Raw genomic sequence first — 24,822 nt, 5'->3', positions numbered from 1 at the left:
CGCTCTAGTCCAGGCTGACTTGGAATTCACTATGTAGTCTCAGGGTGGCCTCAAACTCATAGTGATCCTTTTACCTTGAAAAACAAAAATAAAATAAAATAAAAATAAAAAACTATATCAATTCTCCTGCCTCAGCCTGCCAAGTGCTAGGATTATGGGCATGTGTCACCATACCCAGCACCCAACTTGACTTTTATTATCATTTTGAGGCTAAGTGTCACTCTAGACCATGCTGACCTGAAACTTACACTCTAGACCAGGCTGGCCTGGAACCCATCGTGATTGTTCTTGACCTCAGCTTCCTGAGTGCTGGGATTAAAGGTGTGCACTACCCCACATGGCTCCCATTTAAAAATTTTGTACTTATATTTGTATTCAAAGTTAGTTATACTTATAAAATCCTAATTCTAGGCGCGGTGGTGCTGCCTTTAATCCCGACACAGGTAGGAGGATTGCCATGAATTCAAGGCCAGCCTGGGCTACAGAGTGAGTTCTAGGTCGGACTAGGTTAGATTGAGACCCTATTAAATAAAAAACAGGGGCTGGAGAAATGGCTCATCTGTTAAGTGCTTGTCTGTAAAGCCTAAGGAACAGGGTTTGATTTCCCAGTACCCATGTAAAGTCAGATGCACAAAGTGGTGCATGCATCTGTAGTGCGAGCCTATTCTCTCTTTGTCTCTCAAATCAATAAGTAAATAAAAATTAAATCCTATTTCTGAAGTTTATAATAAAACTATCACTGATGAGAAAGTAGGAAGTAACTCAGGATTCCAGAGCCCTGTACACAGGTGACTTATTAGATGCCTGTCTACTTGTCTCCATTTTAAGTGACATGATTTCATGGAGTAAGATGGTTCCAGCCATATGGCAGGTGGTAGTTGAGAAGTCAGGAAAATGTAATGATGGGCTAGGGACATAGCTCAATGTTAAAATGCTTACTTAGCTGTGCATGATGGTGCACACCTTTAATCTCAGCACTCAGGAGGCAGTGGTAGGAGGATCACCATGTGTTCAAGGCCAGCCTAAGACTACTACTTCTAGGTCAGCCTGGGCTAGAGCGAGACCCTACTTTGAGAAATTGGAGGGGGAAAGGTAATTTAACATTCCATCACTTTGGGAAGGCATGTGGCAGGATCTAGAGGCAGCTGGTCAGTCACATCACATCTGCAGTTAGGAAGCAGAGAAAAGGCTGGAGGGATGGCTTAGCAGTTAAGGCACTTGCCTACAAAGCCTGGGGACCCAAGTTTTATTCCCCAGTAACCATGTGAGCCAGATGCACAAGGTTGTACATGTGTCTGCTTGTTTGCAGTGGCTAGAGGCCTTGGCATGCTCATTCTCTCTCTCTCTCTTTCTCTCTCTCTGCTTCTTTCTCTCTCAAATAAATAAGAAGAAAAAAAAGAAAAGAAATGAGGGCTCATGGATGTGACTATAACTGGGTGTGGGGAATGGAGCTGGGTACTACTTGAGCTGGCCTAAGCTGAGACCTGAGGAGGAGGAAGATGAGCTCAGCCATGGATGGTAATGGGAGGAAATGGTGAGGTCTTTAGGCAGCTAAGAGTGGGAGTGCCAAGAGGAAGCTGGTTGGTAGTTAGTTTTCAATGTTTCACTTTTTTTTTTTCTTTTGAGGAATAAATGAATGAGACCAGATTCTAGCTCCTTGTCCATTGTCTTACATAATACCTGGCACCTAGTAGGTACTCTACATGTGATTATTGGAGGAATAGATATTTGTCTTTTACCATTGCAGGTGTCTTTGGACTCCCTCGATGCCCAGGAGAGAGCTCTCATGTCTGTGACTTCATCCGAAAAACACTTAATGCAGGGGCTTACTCCAAAGTTGTCCAAGAACGGTGCGTATGGTTAGCTGTGCAAGATACAGATCTGTTGCTATGTGAAAATACCATGAGGACATTCATACTACTAGGGATTTTATGAGTCATTGCTAGCAATAGTAGAGTGATATCATATAATTTTATTATATACCTAAAACTTCTTTAATAATAATATAGTAATTTGTAAAAAGAAAGAGGTCTGGTGGAATGCTTATCTAGCATGCATGAAGCCCTGGGTTTGAACCCTAGCACCACATAAACTATGTGGCAGCACATGCCTGTAATCCCAGCACTCTGGAAGTAGAGGCAGGAGGATCAGAAATTTAAGGTTCCTCTTTAACTCCATAGTGCGTTCAAAGCCAGTCTAGGGTATGAGACCCTGTATCTATACAAATAAAAGCAAGAAAACAGAGAAAGAAAGGGAGGGAGGAAGAGGGTGAGCAAGAATATGAATTTAGGTCATTTTTCTATACAGAAAGAACATGATCATAACAAATTGCTCTCCTTACAAAACAAAACACTGAAGCCAGGCGTGGTGGCACACACCTTTAATCCCAGCACTCGGGAGGCAGAGGTAGGAGGATCTCTGAGTTCAAGGCCACTCTGAGACTACATAGTGAATTCCAGGTCAGCCTGGGCCAGAGTGAGACCCTACCTCAAAAACAACAACAAAACAAAACAAAAAAAATAATGGTGCTGGAGAGATGGCTTAGCAGTCAAGGCATTTGCCTGCAAAACCAGAGGATCCTGGTTCAACTCTTCAGGACTCACATAAGCTAATGCACAAGGGGGTGCATGCATCTGGAATGTGTTTACAGTGACTGGAGGCTCTGTCATGCCCATTCTTATTCTCTCTCTCTCTCTCTCTCTCTCTCTCTCTCTCTCTCTCTCTGTGTGTGTGTGTGTGTGTTTCTTTCTCCCTCTCAAATAAATAAATAAATATTTAAAAAGAAAAAAAAGCCAGGCGTGGTGGCGCACATCTTTAATCCCAGCACTTGGGAGGCAGAAGTAGGACTACCATGAGTTTGAGGCTACCCTGAGACTATATAGTGAATTCCAGGTCAGCCTGGGCTAGAGTGAGGCCCTACCTAGAAAAACCAAACCAAACAAACAAATGAACACTGGAGAGATGGTGTAACAGTTAAGGCGCTTGCCTATGAAGCCTAAGGATCCAAGTTCAATGTTCCAGGTCCCATGTAAGCTGGATGCACATGGTGGCTTATGCATCTGGAGTTCATTTGCAGTGGCTAGAGGCCCTGGGACATCAATTCTCTCTCTCTCTCTCTCTCTCTCTCTCTTTCTCTTTCTCTTTCTCTCCCTCTTTGTGTCTCTAGTAAATAAATAAAAATAAATCTTTAAAACAAAACAAAACACAGGGCTGGAGAGATGGCTTAGTGTTTAAAGTACTTGGCTGCAAAACCAGCAAACTCATGTCCAAATCTCCAGGTCCCATGTAGCCAGATATAGTGATGCAAGCACACAATGTTGCACATCACATGAAGGGGACACATGTGTCTGGAGTTCGTTTGTAGCAGTTGAAGGCCCTGGCACACCACTCTCTTTCTCAAAAAATAAATTAAAAGTGGCTGGAGAGATGGCTTAGCAGTTAATGTACTTGTCTGCAAAGACAAAGGACCCAGGTTCCATTCTCCAGGACCCACATAAGCCAGATGCACAAGTTGGCGCATGTGTCTGGAGTTCATTTGCAGTGGCTGAAGGCCCTAGTATGCCCATTCTCTCTGTCTGCCTCTGTCTCTCTCTGTCTCTCTCTCAAATAAATATATATATATTTTAAAATAAATTAATTTAAAAAACACAAAGCCGTGTGTGGTGGCACATGCTTTAATTTCATAATTTGGGAGGCTGAGTTAGAAGGATTGCTGTGAGTTTGAGGCCACCCTGAGACTACATAGGGAATTCCAGGTCAGTCTGGGCTAGAGTGAGAGCCTACCTTAAAAAAGAAAAGAATTTCAAGCTTGGTCTCTAGCATAGCAATGCATAACTAGGTTTGGTGGTGCACGTCTGTAACCCTAACATGGGGTGGAGGGAGCAGAGATGGGAGGATCATGAATTCAAAGCTAGCTAGTGGTTAAGGTCCTTGCTTGCAAAGCTTACCTGCTTGGGTTCAATTCCCCAGTACCCACATAAAGCCAAATACACAAAGTGGCACATGTGTCCCAACACACCCACTCTCTCACACCTCTCTCCTTTCCTCACTCTCTCTCTGTTCAAAAATAAGAAAATAATTTTTAGCCAAGTGTGGTAGCACATAATTTTAATCCCAGCCCTCGGGAGGCAGAGACAGGAGGATCGCCATGAGTTCAAGGCCACCCTGAAACTGCATAGTGAATTCTAGGTCAGCCTGGGATAGAGTGAGACCCTACCTTGAAAAACTAAAAAAAAAAAAAAATACAATAATAATAATTTCCAGCTACACAGTGAGTTGTAGTTCTGGGTAGGTGGCAGAAGCAGGAGGATCATGAGTTTAATGCCAACTATACTGTGAGTTTCAGGTCTGTGCTAACCTAAACCCTGTTTCAAAATCAACAAAAGAAAAACAAGTAAACATAACTCTTTACTCTTTTTTTTTTCTTGCTGTTTGTTTTTGTTTGTTTGAAGTAGGGTCTCACTGTAGCCCAACCTAGCCTGGAACTCTGGAACTCTGTAGTCCTAGGCTGGGCTTAGTAGACTCATGGTGATCCTCCTGAATGCTGGGATTAAAGGCATGTGCTGCCACCACATCCAGCTTCTTTTTTATCTTTTTCTTTCCTTTCTTTTTTCTTTTCTTTTCTTTTCTTTTCTTTTCTTTTCTTTTCTTTTCTTTTCTTTTCTTTTCTTTCTTTTCTTTCTTTCTTTTTTTTTTGAGGTTGGGTCTCACTCCAGCTCAGGCTGATCTGCAATTCACTATGTAGTCTCTGGGTGGCCTTGAACTCATGGCAATCCTCCTACCTCTACCTCCTGAGTGCTGGATTAAAGGCATGCACCACCATGCCTGGCTTCTCTCCTTTTTTTTTTTTTTTTTTTTTCCTGAAATAGGGTCTCACTCTAGCTCAGGCTGACCTGGAATTCACTATGGAGTCTCAGGGTGGCTTCAAACTCATGGTGATCCCCCTACCTCTGCCTCCCAAGTGCTGGGATTAAAGGCGTTTTTCCTATTTTTAAGACCATGTCTTAGCATGTAGTCCAGAGTGACTTGGAATTCAAATTCCTGAAAGCTGGATGTGGTGGTGCACGCCTTTAATCCCAGCACTGTGAAGGTTGAGGTAGGAGTATGGCTGTGAGTTTGCAGCCAGCCTGGGACAACAGAATGAGTTCAGGTTTAGGTCAATTTATGCTGCTTCAAAAAACAAAACAAAGTATATATGTAATTTTCTTTATTTGAGAGAGAGAGAGAGAGAAAATGGGCACTCCTGGGCCTCTAGCCACTGTTAACAAAGTCCAGACTCACATGTCACCTTGTTCATCTGGCTTACGTGGGTCCTGGGGTATCAAACCTTGGTCCTTTGGCTTTGCAGGCAAATGCCTTAAGTGCTAAGCCATTTCTCTAGCAGAGCAGGCTGTATTTCAAGCAGAGCAATATCCATTGGCATGGATGGGAGCCACAAAACTGGGGGTAACTCTGGGCTGGAGAGATGGCTTAGTGGTTAAGCACTTGCCTGTGAAGCCTAAGGATCCCAGTTCAAGGCTCGATTCCCCAGGACCCACATAAGCCAGATGCACAAGGAGCGCATGCATCTGGAGTTCGTTTGCAGTAGCTGGAGGCCCTGATGAGCCCATTTTCTCTCTCTTTCTGCCTTTCTCTCTAACTCTGTTTCTCTCAAATAAATCAATAAAAATAAACAGAAAAATTTTGTTTTAGAAACTGGGGAGCTTTATTGAGGGCTAAATTCAAGGGATTTAAGTATGTTGGGACTGTATCTATAATTGTAAGTGCCCTAGACTGACTGATCATCTATTAAAAGTTTCTCTTCAGAACAAGGCGAGCTACTGGTAAGCTGCTGTAGAGAAACAGTCACTCGTAATTGTTTCCAGTGTGCCACAATGTTTCTGGCTGAACTTCCAGAGCCCCAGCCATCTCCAGTCAACCATGTAATTCTCAGAAGCAGGGGAATTTCTTCCTTAGTGGGGTTGAACCCAGAGCATCATTCCTGCTAGGCAAGCAGTCTGCCATTGAACCCTATTTCCAGCCAGAAGGAAACAATAATAATAAAACAAAGTACCTGTAATTATTATCTTCAAAGAGATTGCATCTGTGCCGCTAGGACAGTGTATGAACCAAATCAACAACCAGAGCTCTTGAAAATTGAAAATATAATAACCAAGGCTTTAAAGTATTTGTGGCATGGGAATATAAAGTTGAGGAAACCTCCTAGAAATCAGGACAGGCAATTCAAAGAGGTAGGGGAATGGAATAACAGATTGAGAAACAGTTTGAGAATTCTGACTAGTAGGAGTTTCAGAACAGAAAAAAGGGTAGAATGAAATAAATTTTGAAAACAAGGCAGGGGCTGAAGAGATGGCTCAGCGGTTAAGGTACTTGCCTGCAAAGCCTAAGGACCCAGTTTGATTCCCCAGTAACCATGTAAAGTCTGATGCACAAAGTAGTGCATATATCTGGAGTCCCTTTGCTGAGGCTAGAGGCCCTGACACATCCATACCTTCTGTCTCTGTCTCTTCTATGTCTCTCTGCTTGTAAACAAATAAATAAAAATATTTAAAAATTACTTTTAGGGCTGGAGGGATGGCTTAGCAGTTAAGGCATTTGCCTGCAAAGCCAAAGGACCCAGGTTTGATTCCCCAGGACCTACGTTAGCCAGATGCAGAAGGGGTGCACACGTATGGAGTTTGTTTGCAGTGGCTGGATGCCCTAGCATGCCCATATTCTCTCTCTCTCTCTTTGTCAAATAAATAAAAATAACATATTTAAAAATTATTTTTAAAAAAGATAGCCAAGGGGCTGGAGAGATAGCTTAGCATTTAAGGCACTTGTCTATAAAGTCTTAAGGACCCAGGTTCAATTCTCCAGGTCCCATGTAAGCCAGACGCACAAGGTGGCACATACATTTAGAGTTTGTTTGCAGTGGCTGGAGGCCCTGATGTGTCTATTTTCTCTCACTCTTTCTCTGTCTGCCTCTTTCTCTCTCAAATAGGCATGATGGCTCATGCCTTTAATCCCAGCACTGAGGCAGAGGTAGGAGGTTCATCATGAGTTCAAGGCCACCCTGAGACTACATAGTGAATTACAGGTCAGCCTGGGCTAGAGCAAGGCCTTATCTTGAAAAAACAAACAAAAGATAGCTGAGACATGTAAAAATGGAGAGGGCTTGTCTTTCTTGCTCTCCTTCCAAGGGATAATTGCAGAACCCTTGTCTCTCATCATCTAGCTATGTGGCCTTGAGTCTCTGAACTTCTAGCATGAAGATAGTAATGCTTTTCTTCAGGGTTGTTTTGAGGATTAAGCAAATTGGGTCTGAAGCATTTAGTATAGCACTCAATTCATATTAGGCTAGTGTGTTTTGGCTGCTATCATTGGTGGGCTGTGTTTAAAATATTCAGTTTCTGGGCGTGGTGGCACACACTTTTAACCGCAGCTCTCAGGTGACTGAGGTGGGAGGACTTGTTGACCAGATAGGAGTTGGGTTTTTTTTATTATTATTGTTACTAATTTATTCATTTATTTTGGTTTTTCGAGGTAGGGGCTCACTCTAGCTCAGACTGAGCTGGAATTCACTATGTAGACTCAGGGTGGCCTCGAACTCTCAGCGATCCTCCTACCTCTGCCTCCTGAGTGCTGGGGTTAAAGGCTTGCACCACCATGCCCAGCAGAGATTTTAAAAAATATTTTATTTTTATTTATTTGACAGAGAAAGAGGGAGAGAGAAAGAGAGAGAGAGAGAGAGAGAGAGAGAATATGAATGGGTATGCTAGGGCCTCCAGCCACTGCAAAAAAACTCCAGACGTGTGTGCCCCTTTGTGCATCTGGTCAATGTGGGTCCTGGGGAATCCAACCTGGGTCCTTTGGCTTTGCAGGCAAATGCCTTAACTGCTAAGCTATCCCTCCAGCCCTAGGAGTTGGGATTTTATCCTAAGCAGAATGGGAGGCTGTCAGGATATTTTATTTTATCTTTTGTTGGTTTTTTCAAAGTAGGGTCTCACTCTAGCCCAGGCTGACCTGGAAATCACCACATAGTCCCAGGCTGGCCTCAAACTCACATTGATCCTCCTACCTCTGCCTCCCAAATGCTGGTATTAAAGGCATATACTACCATGCCCAGCTTCTACCACTTTTTATTCATTTAAAAAATTTGATGATGTATTTATTCATTTGCAAGCGGAGAGAGAGAGGGAGAGAGACAGAGAGAATAAGAACACTAGGGCCTCTAGCTGCTACAAACAAACTCCCGATGCCTGCGCCATTTTGTGCAGCTGGCTTTACTGGGGAATCGAACCCAGATCACTAGGCTTTGTTGACAAGCACCTTAACTGCTGAGCCATCTCTCCAGCCCTATTTTTATTAAAAATATTTTAAAAATTTATTGATTTGTTTTATTTTTATTTATTTGAGAGCGGTAGAGAGAGAGAGAGAGAGAGAAAATGGGCACAGAAGACCTTCAGCCACTGCAAACAAACTTGAGATGCGTGCTCCCCCTTGTGCATCTGGCTTTCGTGGGTCCTGGGGAATCGAGCCTCGAATTGGGGTCCTAGGCTTCACAGGCAAGCACTTAGCTGCTAAGCCATCTTTCTAGCCCTATTTTAGTTTTTAATAATATATTTATTTTATTTACTTGAAAGAGAGACAGAGAGAATGGGTGGTCCAGGGCCTTTAGCCCCTTTAAACGTACTCCAGACGCATGTGCCACCTTGTACATCTGGCTTAACGTGGGTCCTAGGGAATCGAACTTGGTTTCTTTGGTTTTGCAGGCAAGTGCCCTTAACGACTAAACCATCTCTCCAGCCCTGAAGGTTATTTTCTAACTGTACATGTGAGAGCTAAACATGTCACATATACATCTAATTCATTCACCTTAACTTGTCTGTCATATGATTGACTACCTCACAGTTTATTGATTCCCATATTATGATGTATTTTATATTTTTGTTCATTTATTAGAGAGAGAGAGAGAATGGGAACATCAGGGCTCCTAGCCAAACGCAAACAAACTCCAGATGCATGCACCACCATGTGCATCTGGCTTACATAGGTTCTGGGTAGTCGAACCTGGGTCCTTGGGCTTTGCACGCAAGCACCTTAACTACTAAGTCATCTCTCAAGCCCCCATATTACAGTATTTTAACACTTCCAGTTTCTTGTTATAAAATATTTGCAATAAACATCATTGGACAAGAACTTACTGGGAGAATTCACATTGTATGTAGTCTCTTATCAGTTATTAATAGGCTAACTTGAGGAATGGTACCTCTGCTTGCTTTTTCATCTATAAAGGGGAGTAGTAATTATGTCCCATGTTTAATAGAAATTAAGTGATTAATAGATACAAAAGTGCTCAGGATATCACATGACTCAGTGTGTGCCAGCAGCTGCTGTGGCACTGGTTATTAGCATTTGTATTTTTATTGTTTACTTTTTTTTGTTGTGGTGGTAGTTTTTGGAGGTAGGGTCTTGCTTAGTTCAGGCTGACCTGGAATTCACTTTGTAGTGTCAGGGTGGCCTCGAATTCACAGTAATCCTCCTATCTCTGCCTCCCTAGTGCTGGGAATAAAGGTGTGTGCCATCATGCCTGGCCCATGTTGTTTAATTTTTTTTCCTTTCATTATTTTTATTTTTAATTTTTTTAAATTTATTTAATATTTATTAACATTTTCCATGATTATAAAAAAATATCCCATGGTAATACCCTCCTTCTCCCCACACACTTTCCCCTTTGAAATTCCATTCTCCATCATATTAACCTCTCCATCACAATCATTGTACTTACATATATACAATATCAACCTATTAAGTACCCTCCTCCCTTCCCCTTTTTCTTCTTTTTGAGGTAGGGTCTCACTCTAGCCCAGGCTGACTTGGATCTTACTCTGTAATTCTAGGCTGGCCCCTAGCACACAGTGGTCCTCCTAACTGCCTCCAAATTACTATAGCAGATTTTAATTTGAACCTAGTCAAGTTGATAAATCATTAAGATTGATATATAAAGCTATTTTGCTGACCCTATTTTTTTTTTTTTTTGGAGGTAGGGTCTCTATCCCAGGATCACCTGGAACTCACTCTGTAGCCCCAGACCAGCCTCAAACTCACAGCGATCCTCCTACCTCTGCCTCCCAAGTGCTGGGATTAAAGGTGTGTGCCACACGCCTGGCTTGCTATCCTTATTTTTGTCTCTTTTTAAGATTATTTGTTATTTATTTGTGTGTGTGTATGTATTGGTGTGTCAGGGTCTTTTGTCCTGCACATGGCTAGAAATGCTGTGTTCCTTCCTTTCTCATTGCTGTGACCTGACAAGAAGTGACTTCAGAGCCGAGCGTGGTGGCGCACACCTTTAATCCCAGCACTTGGGAGGCAGAGGTAGGAGGATCGCTGAGAGTTCGAGGCCACCCTGAGAATACATAGTGAATTCTAGGTCAGCCTGAGCTAGAGTGAGACCCTACCTTAGAAAACAAAACAAAAAAAAAAAAGTGACTTCAGGAAGGAAGGGTTTCTTTTGGCTCACAGTTTGAGGTTACAGTTCATCTTGGTGGGGTAGGCATGGTAGCAGGAGCTGGAGGCAGCTGTTCACATTCAGTTCAGAGGCAGAAGCAGAGAGTGATGGATACTGACATCTGATATTCTTGTCCTTTTCTCTTTTTTAATTTAAAACTTATTTATTTATTTACTTGAGAAAGAGAGAGAAAGAAGCAGAGAGAGAGGGAGAGAGAGAACGTGAACGGGTACTCCAGGGCTCTCAGCTGTTTCAAACAAACTCCAGAGACGTGCACCACCTTGTGCATCTGGCCTACATGAGTCCTGGGGACTTGAACCTGGGTTCTTTCACTTTGCAGGCAAGTGCCTTAACCAGTAAGCCATCTCTCCAACCCCCCCTTTTAAAAAATACTTTATTTTTTATCTTTTCACAATTTTTATTAACATTTTCCATGATTATAAAAAATATCCGATGGTAGCCGGGCGTGTTGGCGCACGCCTTTAATCCCAGCACTTGGGAGACAGAGGTAGGAGGATTGCTGTGTGTTCGAGGCCACCCTGAGACTCCATAGTGAATTCCAGGTAAGCCTGGGCTAGAGTGAGACCCTACCTCAAAAAACAAAAACAAAAACAAAACAAACAAACAAACAACAACAACAACAAAAAATATATATATCCCATGGATACCCTCCCACCCCCGCACTTTCCCCTTTGAAATTCCATTCTCCATAATATTATAAAAAATATTTTTAATATTTGTTTATTTGAAAGAGAGAAAAAGAGGCAGCTAGAGAAAGGGTGTGTCAGGGCTTGTAGCCACTGCAAATGAGCTCCAGATGCATACTCCACCCTGTGCATCTGACTTACGTGGGTACTGGGGAACTTAGCCTGGGTCCTTAGGCTTCGTGGTAGCTCATGCCTTTAATTCCAGCATCTGGGAGGCAGAGGTTGGAGGATTGCTGTGTGTTTGAGGCCAGCCTGACACGACATAGTAAATTCAGGTCAGCCTGGGCTAGAGAGAGGCCCCACCTTGAAGAAAAAAAAAATTTAAAGAAAGTAAAGTGCTTCGAAGAGTCTTGGTACATGAGACATGTCACATAGTGTTATTGCTGTCTCTAAGCTACGTGTTGAGAGGAAATCTTAAGTGACAAAAACTTCTCTCACTGCCTGTGGCCTGTGGGGAGCTCTGCCTAGTGAGTATAGCCTTTAGATATGTTTTTTGTTTTTGTTTTTCGAGGTAGGGTCTCACTCTAGCCCAGGCTGACCTGGAATTCACTATGGAGTCTCAGGGTGGCCTCAAACTCACTGTGATCCTCCTACCTCTGCCTCCCGAGTGCTGGGTTTAAAGGCGTGCGCCACCACGCCCGGCTGATAGAACATTTTTGTGCTTTAATACCAGTACTTGGGAGACTGGGGCAGGAGGATTTTGAGTTCAAGGCCCATTTGTTCTCCATCGTGAGACTCAATCTCAAAATACTAAACCAATAAAAAGTGAATATATTTTATTTCTTTATTTGACAAAGATAAAGGGTGGGGGAGAGAGAATAGGTACACCAGTGCCTCCAGCCACTGCAAACAAACTCAAAATGTGTGCAGCACCTTATGCATCTGGCTAATGTGGGTCCTGGGTAATTGAACCTAGGTCCTTTGGCTTTGCCTGCAAACGCTTTAACCGCTAAGCCATCCCTCCAGCCCAAGAGTGGATATATTTTACTCCCACTTCTCTGGTGTCATTTAGGGCAAATTCCTGAGCCTATCTTAGTCTGTACAAGATGAGAGTACAAACCTGATTTTCTTCTCTGTCTGCGAAGCACCTCCACTTCCCAGTGTCCCAACTTCAGCACCTCCAGCTTCTGCTCACCCTCAGTCCCACCCCCAGCGGCCCCCTGGGCACCAGGCTTCTACAACAGAATGTCCCTCATTTCTTCCTGCCATTTCCTCTTAGACCTGTTTTCTTCTCATGCCAAAAGGCCGCTATAACTACTACCTTCACTCTTTCATCCTCAGCCGTCAGTTTCCTGCTGCAGTTTGGGTCACCAGAAAGCTGGCCTGTCAAGATCCAAGACCTTTAATTATTCCCTTGACTTGTTCAAGTAAAGTGTGGTCACCTCTGTGAAAGCTGTGTGTGCTCAGCACCCCTGACCTCTCAGCAGCTGCTCCCCTGCTCCCCTTGTTCTAAGCACTCCAGCCTCCCTTCTCCTCACACCTCCAAATCCTACCTTTAAATACTTCAGAGCTTCTCTGACATCCTACATGAGTCCATTTCACTGAGCAAACTCTTTAGTGTTGAGCAAGGATGGCACAGTCCTATATGGGAGTAAAAATCGTGCCCACCATTCTCACATGTAAGCAACTTGCTTGTCAACACCTGCCACATAGTCTTTGTTAGAGGACTGAATGGGCTATCACATAAAGCACAAAGATAGGCAAGTACTCATGCAGAATTTTATTAAGGGCAGATGGTCTCCTGGTACAGCAGTAGTACACCTGATTCCAGAATTTTGTAAATGTTCAGAGGTCATGGAATTTTATTTATTTGTTTTTTTTTTAACTTTATTTATTCATTTGAGAGAGAAAGAGGCAGACAGAGGGGGAGAGAGAATGGGTGCGCCAGGACCTCGAGCCACTGCAAATGAACTCCAGACACATACACCCCCTTGTGAATCTGGCTAACGTGGGTCCTGGAAAGTCAAACTGGGATCCCTTGGCTTTATAGGCAAATGCCTTAACTGCTAAACTGTCTCTCCAACCCAAGTTTTATTTGTTTGCAGCGATGGGGACTGAACCAAGAGCTTTAGGTGTGCTAGACCAGTGCCCTACCTGAGCTACACCTTTATCCTGGATTCTTTTTCCTTTCTTTTTGTGTGTGTATGGTGCATGCATGCATGTGTGTGGATGTGCACATGTGTGTAGAAGCCAGAAGAAGATGCTAGGACCTCTTGTTACTGCAAATGGACTCCAGATGCATGTGCTACTTTCTGCATCTGGAAACTGGGGAATTGAACCCCAGGCTGGCAGGCTGTGCAGGCAACCACCTTTAACACTGAGCCATCTTCCCAACCCAAATACAGTTTTTCAAGCTTTTGGTGGCCTATACACATGCTTGCCCCAAGCATGTCAACTGATAACAAGCTTAGTTACTTTCTTTCTTTTTCTACTTCCAGCTTGGTACAAGCAGAATACTGGCATGATCCCATAAAGGAGGATATATACCGGAACCACAGCATCTTCTTGGCAGACATAAACCAGGAGAAGGTAAAAACCCGACCAAGTTCCCATTAACTATTAAACTGGGGGGCGGGGGGGGGGGGGGGTTGGCGGCTCTGCTCATGGTGAGCTCAGCAGGGCTGGGTTCCTGCCCTGAAGGCAGTAAAGAAGTAACCATTCCTGAGCTGCAAGACAGCCCACAAGGTCTGTATGAGGAATGGCTCAAGCTTTAGTAACTAGGATTCAGACAGTAACGGCAGAAGCAGTGGACTATTACAAGAAGAAGGAAAGCGTCCATTAGTATGGACAGGAGCTCCCGACAGTGGGAAACTCCAATGAGAGTTGGCTGGATTCGGGGCGGGGGTTAAGTATGTTGGGGCTGGCTCTATCTATAATTAAAAGTGTCCTAGGCTGACTCTTGGGAGGGAGTGTTGCATATGTTGGGGCTATCTCTATTCATAATTGAAAGTATCCTAGGCTGACTGTCTATTGGGGGGATGTGGTTAAGTATGTTGGGGGCTGTTTCTATCCATAATTGATGTGTCCTAAGCTGACTGTCTTGATAAAGTTTAGCAGTAACCTGGAATTCTACTGAAAGAATAAGGGTTGAAAGAACAAGGGAGCTTGACCAGCAAGCCAGCCATAGAGGAGCACTAGAAGCAGCCAGGCTCAACTGAACTTCCCTAGGCACATCTTTTTCTTTTTCTTTTTCTTTTTTTTAGGTAGAGTCTTGCTCTAGCTCAGGCTGACCTGGAATTCATTATATAATCTCAGTGTGGCCTCAAACTCACAGTGATCCTCCTACCTCACAAGTGCTGGGATTAAAGGCATGCACCACCATGGCAGGCTCCTAGCTACAGTTTTTTTCTGGTTGACTCCCAGATGCCTGGTGGACTCCTAGAGCCCCAACCAGCCCCAGCCAACCATAGCTGCTCAGAATTAACCATACAGTTCCCAGAAGTGAGGGATTTTCCCCCTCAGTTAGTCATTTTCCTTTTTGAGATATCAGAAATCAGCAGATATTCACAGTATCTTGGGCAGAACCCAGGCATTAGAAGTTCTGAATTTTTTTAAATATCCAATTTATTTACTTGAGAGAGAGAAAGAGAGAAATAGGTTGATAGAAAGAATGAGCGTACCAGAGCCTCTAGCCACTACAAATGAACTCCAGATGCATGTGCCACCTTGTGCATCTGGCTTATGTGAGTACTGGGGAATGGAACCAGGGTTCTTAGGCTTCACAGGCAAGTGCCTTAACTGCTGTGTCATCTCTCCAGGCCTGCTTTAAAAATAAATATATATATGCATATATATAGATATAGATATATAATTTGACAGAGAGAAGGAGGCAGATAGAGAAAGAGAGACACACAGAGAGAGGGAGAGAATGGGCACACCAGGTCCTCTAGCTACTGTAAATGAACCTTGTGCATCTGGCTTATTATGTGGGTATTGGGGAATCAAACATGGGTATTGGGGGATCGAACCTGGGTACTTAGGCTTCACAGCAAGTGCCTTAACCTCTAAGCCACCTCTCCAGCCTTGCGTGTACTCCATTTTGCATCCGGCTTTAAATGGGTGGTGGGGAATTGAGCCCAGGCCAGCAGTTCTTTGCAAGGGGGTGCCTTTAACTGCTGAACCATGTCCCTAGCCCTAGAAGTTGTTTTTGGGGGAGGCAGTACTTACGAGATTCTTTTCCTTTAGGGAGGCCGGAGTTCTCTGCCTTCCTCTCTGAGCCCTTCTGCTTTCCTCACAGTGAAGCAGCAGGACAAGTTAGCAGGTTGTTGGCTGGGCAAAGTGGAGATTTACATTGCTACCTCCTGAGGGGAGTCTTACTGAGGGAGTCCTTCAGGACAAAGTATCCTTTTTTGTTTTTTGTTTCTTCAAAGGAGAGTTTTGCTCGAAAAACCAAACAGAGAGAGAGAGAGAGAAATTTACCTAGAAGAGATGCAAAGAGCCCTGACTTGCCTAGACATGAGCATAGTTTGGGTTCTGATAGGTTCATGCCAAGGCTATTTGAAAGGCTTTTAAAATTATTTTTATTGGCTGGGTGTGGTGGCGCATGTGTTTAATCCCAGCACTCAGAAGACTGAGGTAGGAGGATCGCCATGAATCCGAGGCCAGCCAGAGACTACATAGTGAATTCCAGGTCAGCCTGGGCTAGAGCGAGACCCTACTTCAAAAAACACCCCCTAAAAATTATTATTATTATTATTTTTTGTTTTTCAAGGTAGGGTCTCGCTCTAGCCCAGGCTGACCTGAAACTCACTATGTATTCTCAGGGTGGCCTCAAACTCACAGCAAGCCTCCTACCTCTGCCTCCCGAGTGCTGGGATAAAAGGCCTGCGCCACCGTATCTGGCCAGAGGGCAACTTTGAGTCAGTTCTTGTCTATTCATTTTATTTGAGGCAGGGTTTCGGGCTCTACATTCTTGCTCTGCGATTCTTTGCTGCACTTGCCATGGGCTTCTGGGAAATTCTCCTGTATAACTCCCATCTCACCATCATCATCAGCATGCTGGGATCACAGAAGCCCACCATGACTTCCAGCTTTCTACATGGGGTTTGGGGATTGAGTAGTGAGCGCTTTATCCACTGAACCATCTTTTGTTGTTTCAAGAGAAAAAAAAAAAAAATGAAGGGGAAAACAAACAAGAACACATATAGAATCATATAGCAGAAAACAATTCAAATTTTTCCATTTGGTTTTCTCTGGTTAGAAGAATTTAACCTGGGCGGGAGAGATGGTTAAGGTGCTTGCCTGCAAAGCCTAATGACCTGAGTTCAGTTCCCCAGTACCCATATAAAGCCAGATTCACAAGGTGGCTCATGTGTCCAGAATATGTTTGCAGCAGCTAGAGGCCCTGGCATGCCCATTTCTCTGTCTCACCTCTCGGCTTCTCTCTTTGCCTGCAAATAAATAAAATTAAAAGAAAAAGAAGGGCTGGAAAGATGGCTTTGTGGTTAAGGTGCTTGCCTGCAACGTCTAAGGATCCATGTTTGACTCTCCAGATCCCATGCAAGCCCACTGCACAAAGGTGAGGCAAGCACCAGGTCGCACATGCCCACTAGGAGGCGCCAGTACCTGGAGTTCAATTTTACAATTGCAGTGGCTGAGGCCCTGGCCCAACAATTCTTTCTCTCTTTCTCCCTAAAATTTAAAAGAAAAGCAGAAGAATAATTTAACTTAAATGACCAGTGCCTATGGAGTATGGACAGAGTCATGGTAGCCCAGGTTTGCCATGGCTCATGGCATGTGGTTCAGGTAGGATGGTAAAAGGCTGCACAGGTACAGTCTTGGCAGGAAGGCAGAGAAGCGGCCTGTATTTGGGGAAAGCAGATTACCCAGAGAGAGCAGAGCATTCCTCCCCCTGCTGGAACTGGAAGGTAGTGACCCTAAGGTGCTGTTCACTTCTCCAGAGTGTCAATGAGACCTACAAGAAGAACCTGATGGCCCTCAAGAAGTTCGTGATGGTGATGTTCCTCAACGACTCCATTGTGGACCCTGTGATCTCCGAGGTGAGACACTTGAGCCACAGCATGCCAAGAGACTGCAGGGATAAATGGCACCAAGCAACAGCTCCAAGCTGGGCAAAACTCACAGGTCCTTTCCACCAACCTTTGCCTATTGTGCAGAGTTTCTGAGGTCTATAAGTGGGACACTGAATTGGTGAATTATTTGTAATTCCCCAATCCCACCCCAAACTTGTATGTCAAAGTAAGTGATTACACTCTGTGAGGGAAGGGTCTATAATTTTAGTCAGATCTTCAGAATTACTGGGCCAGAGTCTATAAACTCCCAGGTTTGGCTTTCCAGGTCTGTCTTGACTTGAAATGACCTGTCTTTCCAGCCTTGTCTCCCTCAATACCTCTTCACATTATCAGGCCATATTCCAGTATCTGTAGTGTCCCTAACTTGGCATGGACTTTGGGTACCTTTACCCATGTATTTCTATCTTTAGAATGCTTTTCCCAAGTTTCTGCAGCAATCCTCCTGCCTCTGCCTCTCGAGTGCTGGGATTAAAGGCGTGTACCACCATGCCCAGCAGGTTCCCTCTTTTTTGAGGCAGGGTCTCACTATGTAGCTCAGACTGGCCTGGAGCTATGTAGGCCAGGCTGGCCTTTACCACATCCCCTTCTTGAAGCCTCCCAAATGCTGAGATTACAGGCAAGAGGCACCATACATCTCCCTGTGTAGAATGACCAACCACAACTAAAGCTGTGCTCACACTGTTAGATCATAGGAGGATGGCAACCGGTAGACTGGTCACCCAATCTCACCAGCCACAATTTTATTTATTTATTATTTATTTATTTAAGAGAGAGAGAGAAAGAAAGAGAGAGAATATGAGTATGCCAGGACTTCTGCCCACTGCAAACAAATTCCATACATTTGTGCCACCATGTGCATCTGGCTTATATGGGTTCGAGGGTCAAACCTGGGTCCTTAGGCTTCTTAGGCAAGTACCTTAACACTAAGCCATCTTTCCAGCCCACCAGCCACATTTTTGAATGGCCTATGAGTTAAGAGCTTTTACATATTATAGTGAATGGGGGGAAAAAGTATAAGGACTGGGAAGATGGCTCAGTGGTTAAAAGTACTTGCTTGCAAAGCTTGCCAGCCCCAGTGTTGAATTCCCTGGTATTCACATAAAGCCAGATACAGAAATCAGCTTTAATAGCAAGAGACCCTGGCACACCCATACAGACACACGTGCAGATAAACTTTTGAAAACTAGAAATATTTAGCCATGAAAATTAAATAAGATCTAAATTTATGTGTAAGTGAACAATTAAAGTCTTTTTTATTATTTTTTTCAAATTTTTATTAACAACTTCCATGATTATAAAAAATAACCCATGGTAATACCCTCCCTCCCCCCACTTTCCCCTTTGAAACTCCATTCTCCATCATATCCCCTCCCCATCTCAATCAGTCTCTTTTATTTTGATGTCATGATCTTTTCCTCCTGTTATGATGGTCTTGTGTAGGTAGCATCAGGCACTTGTGAGGTCGTGGATATCCAGGCCATTTTATGTCTGGGGGGAGCACGCTGTAAGGAGTCCTACCCTTCCTTTGGCTCTTACATTCTTTCTGCACCTCTTCTGCAATAGACCCTGAGCCTTGGAAGGTGAATTAAAGTCTTTTTTCACATATTGTCTGTGGCTGTTTTTGTGCTAGAGTGGGAACAGTGAGTAGTTGCAACCCTTTAACCCTAAAATGTTTTATATCTGGCCTTTACAGCAGTTTGCCGACCCGATGCTAAACCATGAATTGGTTCTGTGCCTCGCTAGCTTGGAAGTTTCTCAGAAAAAGGGATTACGTATACACTGATGACTAGAGTTTTGGGAGCTGATGCACAATTAAGGAAGCAAGCAGAAATTATGGAGAAGTGAAAACTATTTGGAAAGATAAACTCATCCTTCAGGATTGATTTCTTTTTTTTTTTTTTAATTTTTATTAGCATTTTCCATGATTATAAAAAAAAATCCCATGTTAATTCCCTCCCCCCCCCCACACTTTCTCCTTTGAAATTCCATTCTCATATATACAATATCAACCTATTAAGTACCCTCCTCCCTTCCTTTCTCTTCCCTTTATGTCTCCTTTTTAACTTATTGGCCTCTGCTACTAAGTATTTTCATTCTCATGCAGAAGCCCAGTCATCTGTAGCTAGGATCCACATATGAGGGAGAACATGTGGCGCTTGGCTTTCTGGGCCTGGGTTACCTCACTTAGTATAAGGATTGATTTCTTTTTATTTCCTTTTTTCTTTTCTGTTTTTTTTTTTTTTTTTTTTTTCAAGGTAGGCTTTCACTCTAGCCCAGGGTGACCTGGATCTCACTCTGTAGCCCCAGATTGCCTAAAACTCACAGCAGTCTTCCTACTTCAGCCTCTTGAATGCTGGGACTAAAGGTGTGCATTGCCATAACCAGAAGGATTGACTTTTAAAATATTTATTTGAGAGAAAGGCAGAGAGAGATGGGGTGTGAGAGAGAGAATTGGTGTGCCAGGGCCTCCAGCCATTGCAAATGAACTCCAGATGCATGCACCACCTTGTATATCTGGTTTATGTAGGTACTGGGGAATTGAACTGAGGTCCTTAGGCTTTGCAGGCAAACGCCTTAACTGCTAAACCATCCGTCCAGCCCAGAGTGGCCTCAAACTCACAGTGATACACCTACCATTGCCCCCTGAGTACTGGGATTAAAGGTGTGTGCCACCATGCCCAGCTCAGGATTGGCTTTTAAAATGGGGTGATTCAAAACATATCCCTAGAGCCAGGTGTGTTGGTGCATGCCTTTGATCCCAGCACTCAGGAGGCAGAGGTAGGTGAATCTCTGTAAGTTCAAGGCCACCTTGAGACTACATAGGGAATTCCAGGTCAGCCTGGAGTGAGATCTTGCCTTGAAAACAAAACAAAATCAAGCCAAAACAAACCAAAACAAAACAAAACAACATATCCTTAGGTCAGGCTTAGTGGCAAAGTAAGGCCCACAATGCCAGCACTCAGAAGGCTAAGGCAGGAAGGTTTCATGCTTACCTACATAGTGAGTCCAGTTCACCCATAAAAAGGACACAGCCTTCTTTCCCCATCTTTCCTTCTTGCTTACTGTGTAAGATATGCTTCAGTTTGCTGGTAGTTCTAGCCAGCCCCAGATGAGTTTGGCACTGTGCTGGGTGTCAGATCTGACCTGTTTTTCTCCCTTCTCTATTGCAGTGGTTTGGATTCTATAGAAGTGGCCAAGCCAAGGAAACCATTTCCCTCCAGGAGACTCCTCTATACACAGAGGTAACTGAAGAGATCTGTCTTGGGACGACTGGGCTCTCTGGTACTCAGGGTGCTTGCTGCTCATGAGCCATCTGACTCAGATCTCGCTAGGATATTTCTCAGATGCAGGCTTACAGAAATTTATTACATCCTAAGGTAAAACCTGTAGCTCGTGGTTTTATTGATTTATTTATTTAAGAGAGAAAGAGAGAGAGGCAGATAGAGATTGGGTGCACCAGGGCCTCCAGCCCCTGCAAGTGAACTCCAGATGTGTGCACCACCATGTGCATCTGGCTTATGTGTGTCCTGGGGAATTGAACCTGGGTCCTTTGGCTTTTCAGGCAAGCGCCTTAAGTCACCTCTCCACCCCTAGTTCATAGTTTTTAAGCAGACAATCGCAGAAAAAGAAATAAAGAAGCATCATCTTAAGACTTTACTTTAAAGGCAGACAAACAAACAAACAAACAAAAAACAGGGTGTCACAGTAGCCCAGGCTAACCTGGAACTCACAGAGATCCTCCTCCTCCTATCTCAGCCTCCCCAGTGCTGGGATTAAAGGAGTGTAATACCACACCCAGCTCCAAGCTTTACTTTCTAACAAAGGGTTGGGGCCTGGTTTCTGTTGCGGAGGTACAGTATCCTAGATATCTCTGTGGGAATGAAAACATGGAAGAGAGGAATGTTACACAATAGTCATGAATGTTGGAGGCACAGGCATTGGTGGGAGGGGGTTATAGCTCAGTGGTAAATCATATGTTCAGCATACACCAGGCCTTGGGTTTGATTCCCAGCACCAGAAGTAGATGAACAAATCCAGCATTGACAAGGGGAGCTCCTCCTGTAAGAGCTCGAATGGGGCTAGTTGTAACTTTTGTCCAGCAGCAGGTCTTAATTCTCAAGCAGAAGTTGCAGTTAATTCACCGTGTCTAGTTCAGGGCTTGTCACCAACAAAGGAGTTTATATTGCAGACAGGCTCTCACCAGAGCATAGGTACATCTTAACCACTTTCCACTAGAATTCTTCCCACATAACTTCAGAAGCCACTTTTTTCCCTTTCTTGGGTTTTCTCTTGCATTTCATGTCCTAGCTTGGGTGAGGTAGAAAAGAGAGAAACTAGGTCCTGATAGAGCCCTGAAAATGACAACTAAAGTCTTGCTCATGGTGAGAAACTGAGGGCAGCCAGAGCAGAAGCATCATTGTAGCCCTGCCATGGCCTCTCATCGTCCCAACAAGATGGTTCTGTGGCACCTCGGCTACTGGGTGATGACTCTGCAACTACAGGATACAACTGTCCTAGGCTGTTGGTCTAAGAGGTAAAGGACTCTACAACTCTACCAAGCCACATGTTCAGCCCTGTTTTACCTTGAAACATTATCTAACAACTTTGTCTTTGGCTCAGTCCCAGTTCACTCACATTTTGAGCCAGTTTTATCCATGGCTTATTTCCATCTTTGAAAGGACCCTGGGGCTGTAGCTTAGAAGAAGGTTTAAGGACCTGGTTTTCATTCTAGCATTTTTTTTTTTTTTTTGAGAGTGACAGGCAGAAAGAGGCAGATAGAGAGAATGGGAGCACCAGGGCCGCCAGCCACTGCAAAGGAATTCCAGACACGTGCGCCCCTTGTGCATCTGGCTTACGTGGGTCCGGGGGAATCGAGCCTCAAACTGGGGACCTTAGGCTTCACAGGCAAGCGCTTAACCACTAGGCCATCTCTCCAGCCCCGCTTCTAGCATCATTTTGAGGGAAGTGGCAGAATATATAGTCTCAAACTGCACAAGTATTTTTAGTACTTAGAAGCAGCGGCTGCTAGACAGAAGTCATTCCTGTAATCCCAGTCTAGGGTGAGACTGCCGCCAGTCTGAGGCCACCTGAGTTACATGAGTACTAGGCTGGCCAGGGCTACATAGCAGAACCATCTGGAGTGTGGCAGCAAAAGAACTAGAACGAGGTAACTTTTGTTTTTTGGTCATTTTCAGAAATATACTTTTTTTTTGGTGATTTTTTTTTTGAGGTAGGGTCTCGCACTAGCCTAGACTGACCTGGAATTCACTACATAAAGGGTAGCCTTGAACTACAACTGATCCAAGTGCTGGGATTAAAGGTGGTGCCACTAGGCTTTTATTTATTTTTTATTTTTTATTTTTTTTTAATATTTTTATTTTATTTATTTATTTGAGAGTGACAGACAGAGAGAAAAAGAGGGAGGGAGGGAGGGAGAGAGAGAGAGAGAGAGAGAGAGGGAGAGAGAGAGAGAGAGAGAGAATGGGCACGCCAGGGCCTCCAGCCTCTGCAAACGAACTCCAGACGCGTGCGCCCCCTTGTGCATCTGGCTAATGTGGATCCTGGGGAGCCAAGCCTTGAACCGGGGTCCTTAGGCTTCACAGGCAAGCGCTTAACCGCTAAGCCACCTCTCCAGCCCCTATTGTTTGGTTTTTGAGGTAGGGTCTCACTGTAGCCCAGGCTGACCTGGAATTCACTATGTAGTCTCAGGGTGGTCTTGAACTCAGTGATCCTACCTCTGCCTCCCGAGTGTTGGGATTAAAGGTGTGTGCCACCACGCCCAGCTAGGCTTTTTTTTTTTTTTTAATTTTTTTAATTTTTAAATTATTTTTTTTCCATTTTCAAAATGTCTTTTTTATTCTGCATTAGTTATTGAATATGAACAAAAATGAGTATTTTATGAGACAACAAAGAAACCGTAAACCCAAGAAAACTTCTTCATACGGGTTCAATTTCTCTCAAGTTAAGAGAGTTCATGGTCAACAGTCTAGGTGAGGCCTCCTAAAAGCTCTTGGTCAATAGGCTAGGCAATTAGGCTTTTATTGTAATACTGAGGCAGTAACTGCATTTTGAGATTGTGTCATTAGCTTTACTGTTCTACACCAAAATCTTACTAAGCTTCCTAATTCTGGCTTTTCTCTCTGCAGGACCGCCTGGGGCTACAGCAAATGGACAAAGCAGGACAGTTGGTGTTTCTGGCAGTAGAAGGGGACCATCTTCAACTGTCTGAAGAGTGGTTTTATGCCCATATCATACCCTTTCTCAAATGAAGCATTCTTGTGGGTTGCATTGGAGCTTGGGGAGACTAGCTTTTCCAAGCCGTGTGGAGTTTTCTTCATGCCCACCCCTGAACTCTGATACAGCTTGTAACTAGTCTTTCTCTACTGTTATCTAACATGCCCTACTTGGAAAGATCTAAGATCTGAATCTTATCCTTTGCTGCCTCCTATCACCATATGGTGTTGAATTCAAGTTTAATTAGCTAGTAACTGTGGAGCTTCTTTTACCACCAAGGTCAAGCGCAGGCTTTGGAGAGGGCACTACAGCAGCTGCAGGTCTATGATGGCACCCAGGCCAGGCCTGAAAGGAGACTGAATCAGTGAAAGCTGTGAGTTTCGGGAGAACAGGCTTGAGGTGCTTCCTTACTTCCTCAGTGTTGCGGGTGCAGGAAGTCCTTGCGAAGTACCGTGCGGATGTCTATGCACCATTTCTTTTTCTGTGGTACTTAGGGCAGAACTCAGGATCTTACATATGCTAGGCAACCATTTTACCCTCAACCCAACTGCATGATTTCTTAAAGCTGCTTTCCTCTGAGTATGCGGCCTTCTTGCAACCTTAGCAATTACTAGCCAGATTTCACAGGCCTATCATCGGGCCTTTACAGCTCACTTTGTCTCCTCTGGTAGCCAAGAGTTAGTCTTTTGACACAAAAGGGAAGAACTGGGTTGCTAACAAATGTACATCTTGCATAACTCACGACAGTGGGGGAGTTGATGAAACCATGGGAGTGGAAGTGAAGAGGAGGAAGTTCTCATTCCTCCTTTGACTGCTCTTAGAACAAGTGGTCTGCTTGTTGGTTAGGCACTGCTGACATGCGCAAAGAGGAAGAATGATCTGAAAAAGACGTGGTTTTTAAACACCCCCCCCCAATCAAATTTACTAGCACACCAAACTGTTGCTGGTATATTGTGTGAAAAAGATCGATTTTACTCAAAAAACCTTGACCGCTTTGCACTTCCCTTCCCTTTTGGAGATCAACCATATTAAAAACTGAATATCTCTGATGGTTACTAAAGAACACTGGCCACCAGTCCACCATCGGCTACACTGTCTCAGCACTGAAACGTTCACCCATCAACACTGGATGCTCTCTATAGAGTGCCAGTTTAGAGAAATGATTGTTTCCAATGACAGCATCTTGTCAGATTTTACCCTTAATCACATTCGCCCCTTTCCTCTATCCAACTTTACTCTTCAAGTAAAAGGTAATGAAGGGCAAAAAGTGGGAGGATGTGAAAATCATCTTATGAAGTCATCAAAAATAAAGAGTAGTTTCTTATCCCTGGTGTCCTGGTCTTTTCATCTTTTCATCTTT

The 24,822-nt window shown here is 44.0% G+C and overlaps 1 protein-coding gene across 1 annotated transcript in view; it reads left to right on the top strand.

Moving 5' to 3' along the window:
- Positions 1-24,786, top strand: part of Ppt1 (palmitoyl-protein thioesterase 1) — a 39,792-nt gene extending 15,006 nt beyond the window's left edge. The window contains exons 5-9 of the mRNA XM_004665293.3: positions 1,748-1,850; positions 13,635-13,725; positions 17,097-17,195; positions 20,399-20,470; positions 23,375-24,786. Of these exons, the coding sequence (XP_004665350.1) occupies positions 1,748-1,850; positions 13,635-13,725; positions 17,097-17,195; positions 20,399-20,470; positions 23,375-23,497 (488 nt within the window). The 3' untranslated portion in view covers positions 23,498-24,786. The remainder of the gene's footprint in view (positions 1-1,747; positions 1,851-13,634; positions 13,726-17,096; positions 17,196-20,398; positions 20,471-23,374) is intronic.
- The last annotated feature ends 36 nt before the right edge of the window (positions 24,787-24,822 follow it).

This window comes from Jaculus jaculus, chromosome 5 (assembly GCF_020740685.1).
Source record: "Jaculus jaculus isolate mJacJac1 chromosome 5, mJacJac1.mat.Y.cur, whole genome shotgun sequence".
Taxonomy (NCBI): domain Eukaryota; kingdom Metazoa; phylum Chordata; class Mammalia; order Rodentia; family Dipodidae; genus Jaculus; species Jaculus jaculus.
Note: the sequence above shows the minus strand (reverse complement) of the source record. Positions and strands in the feature narration are given on the sequence as shown.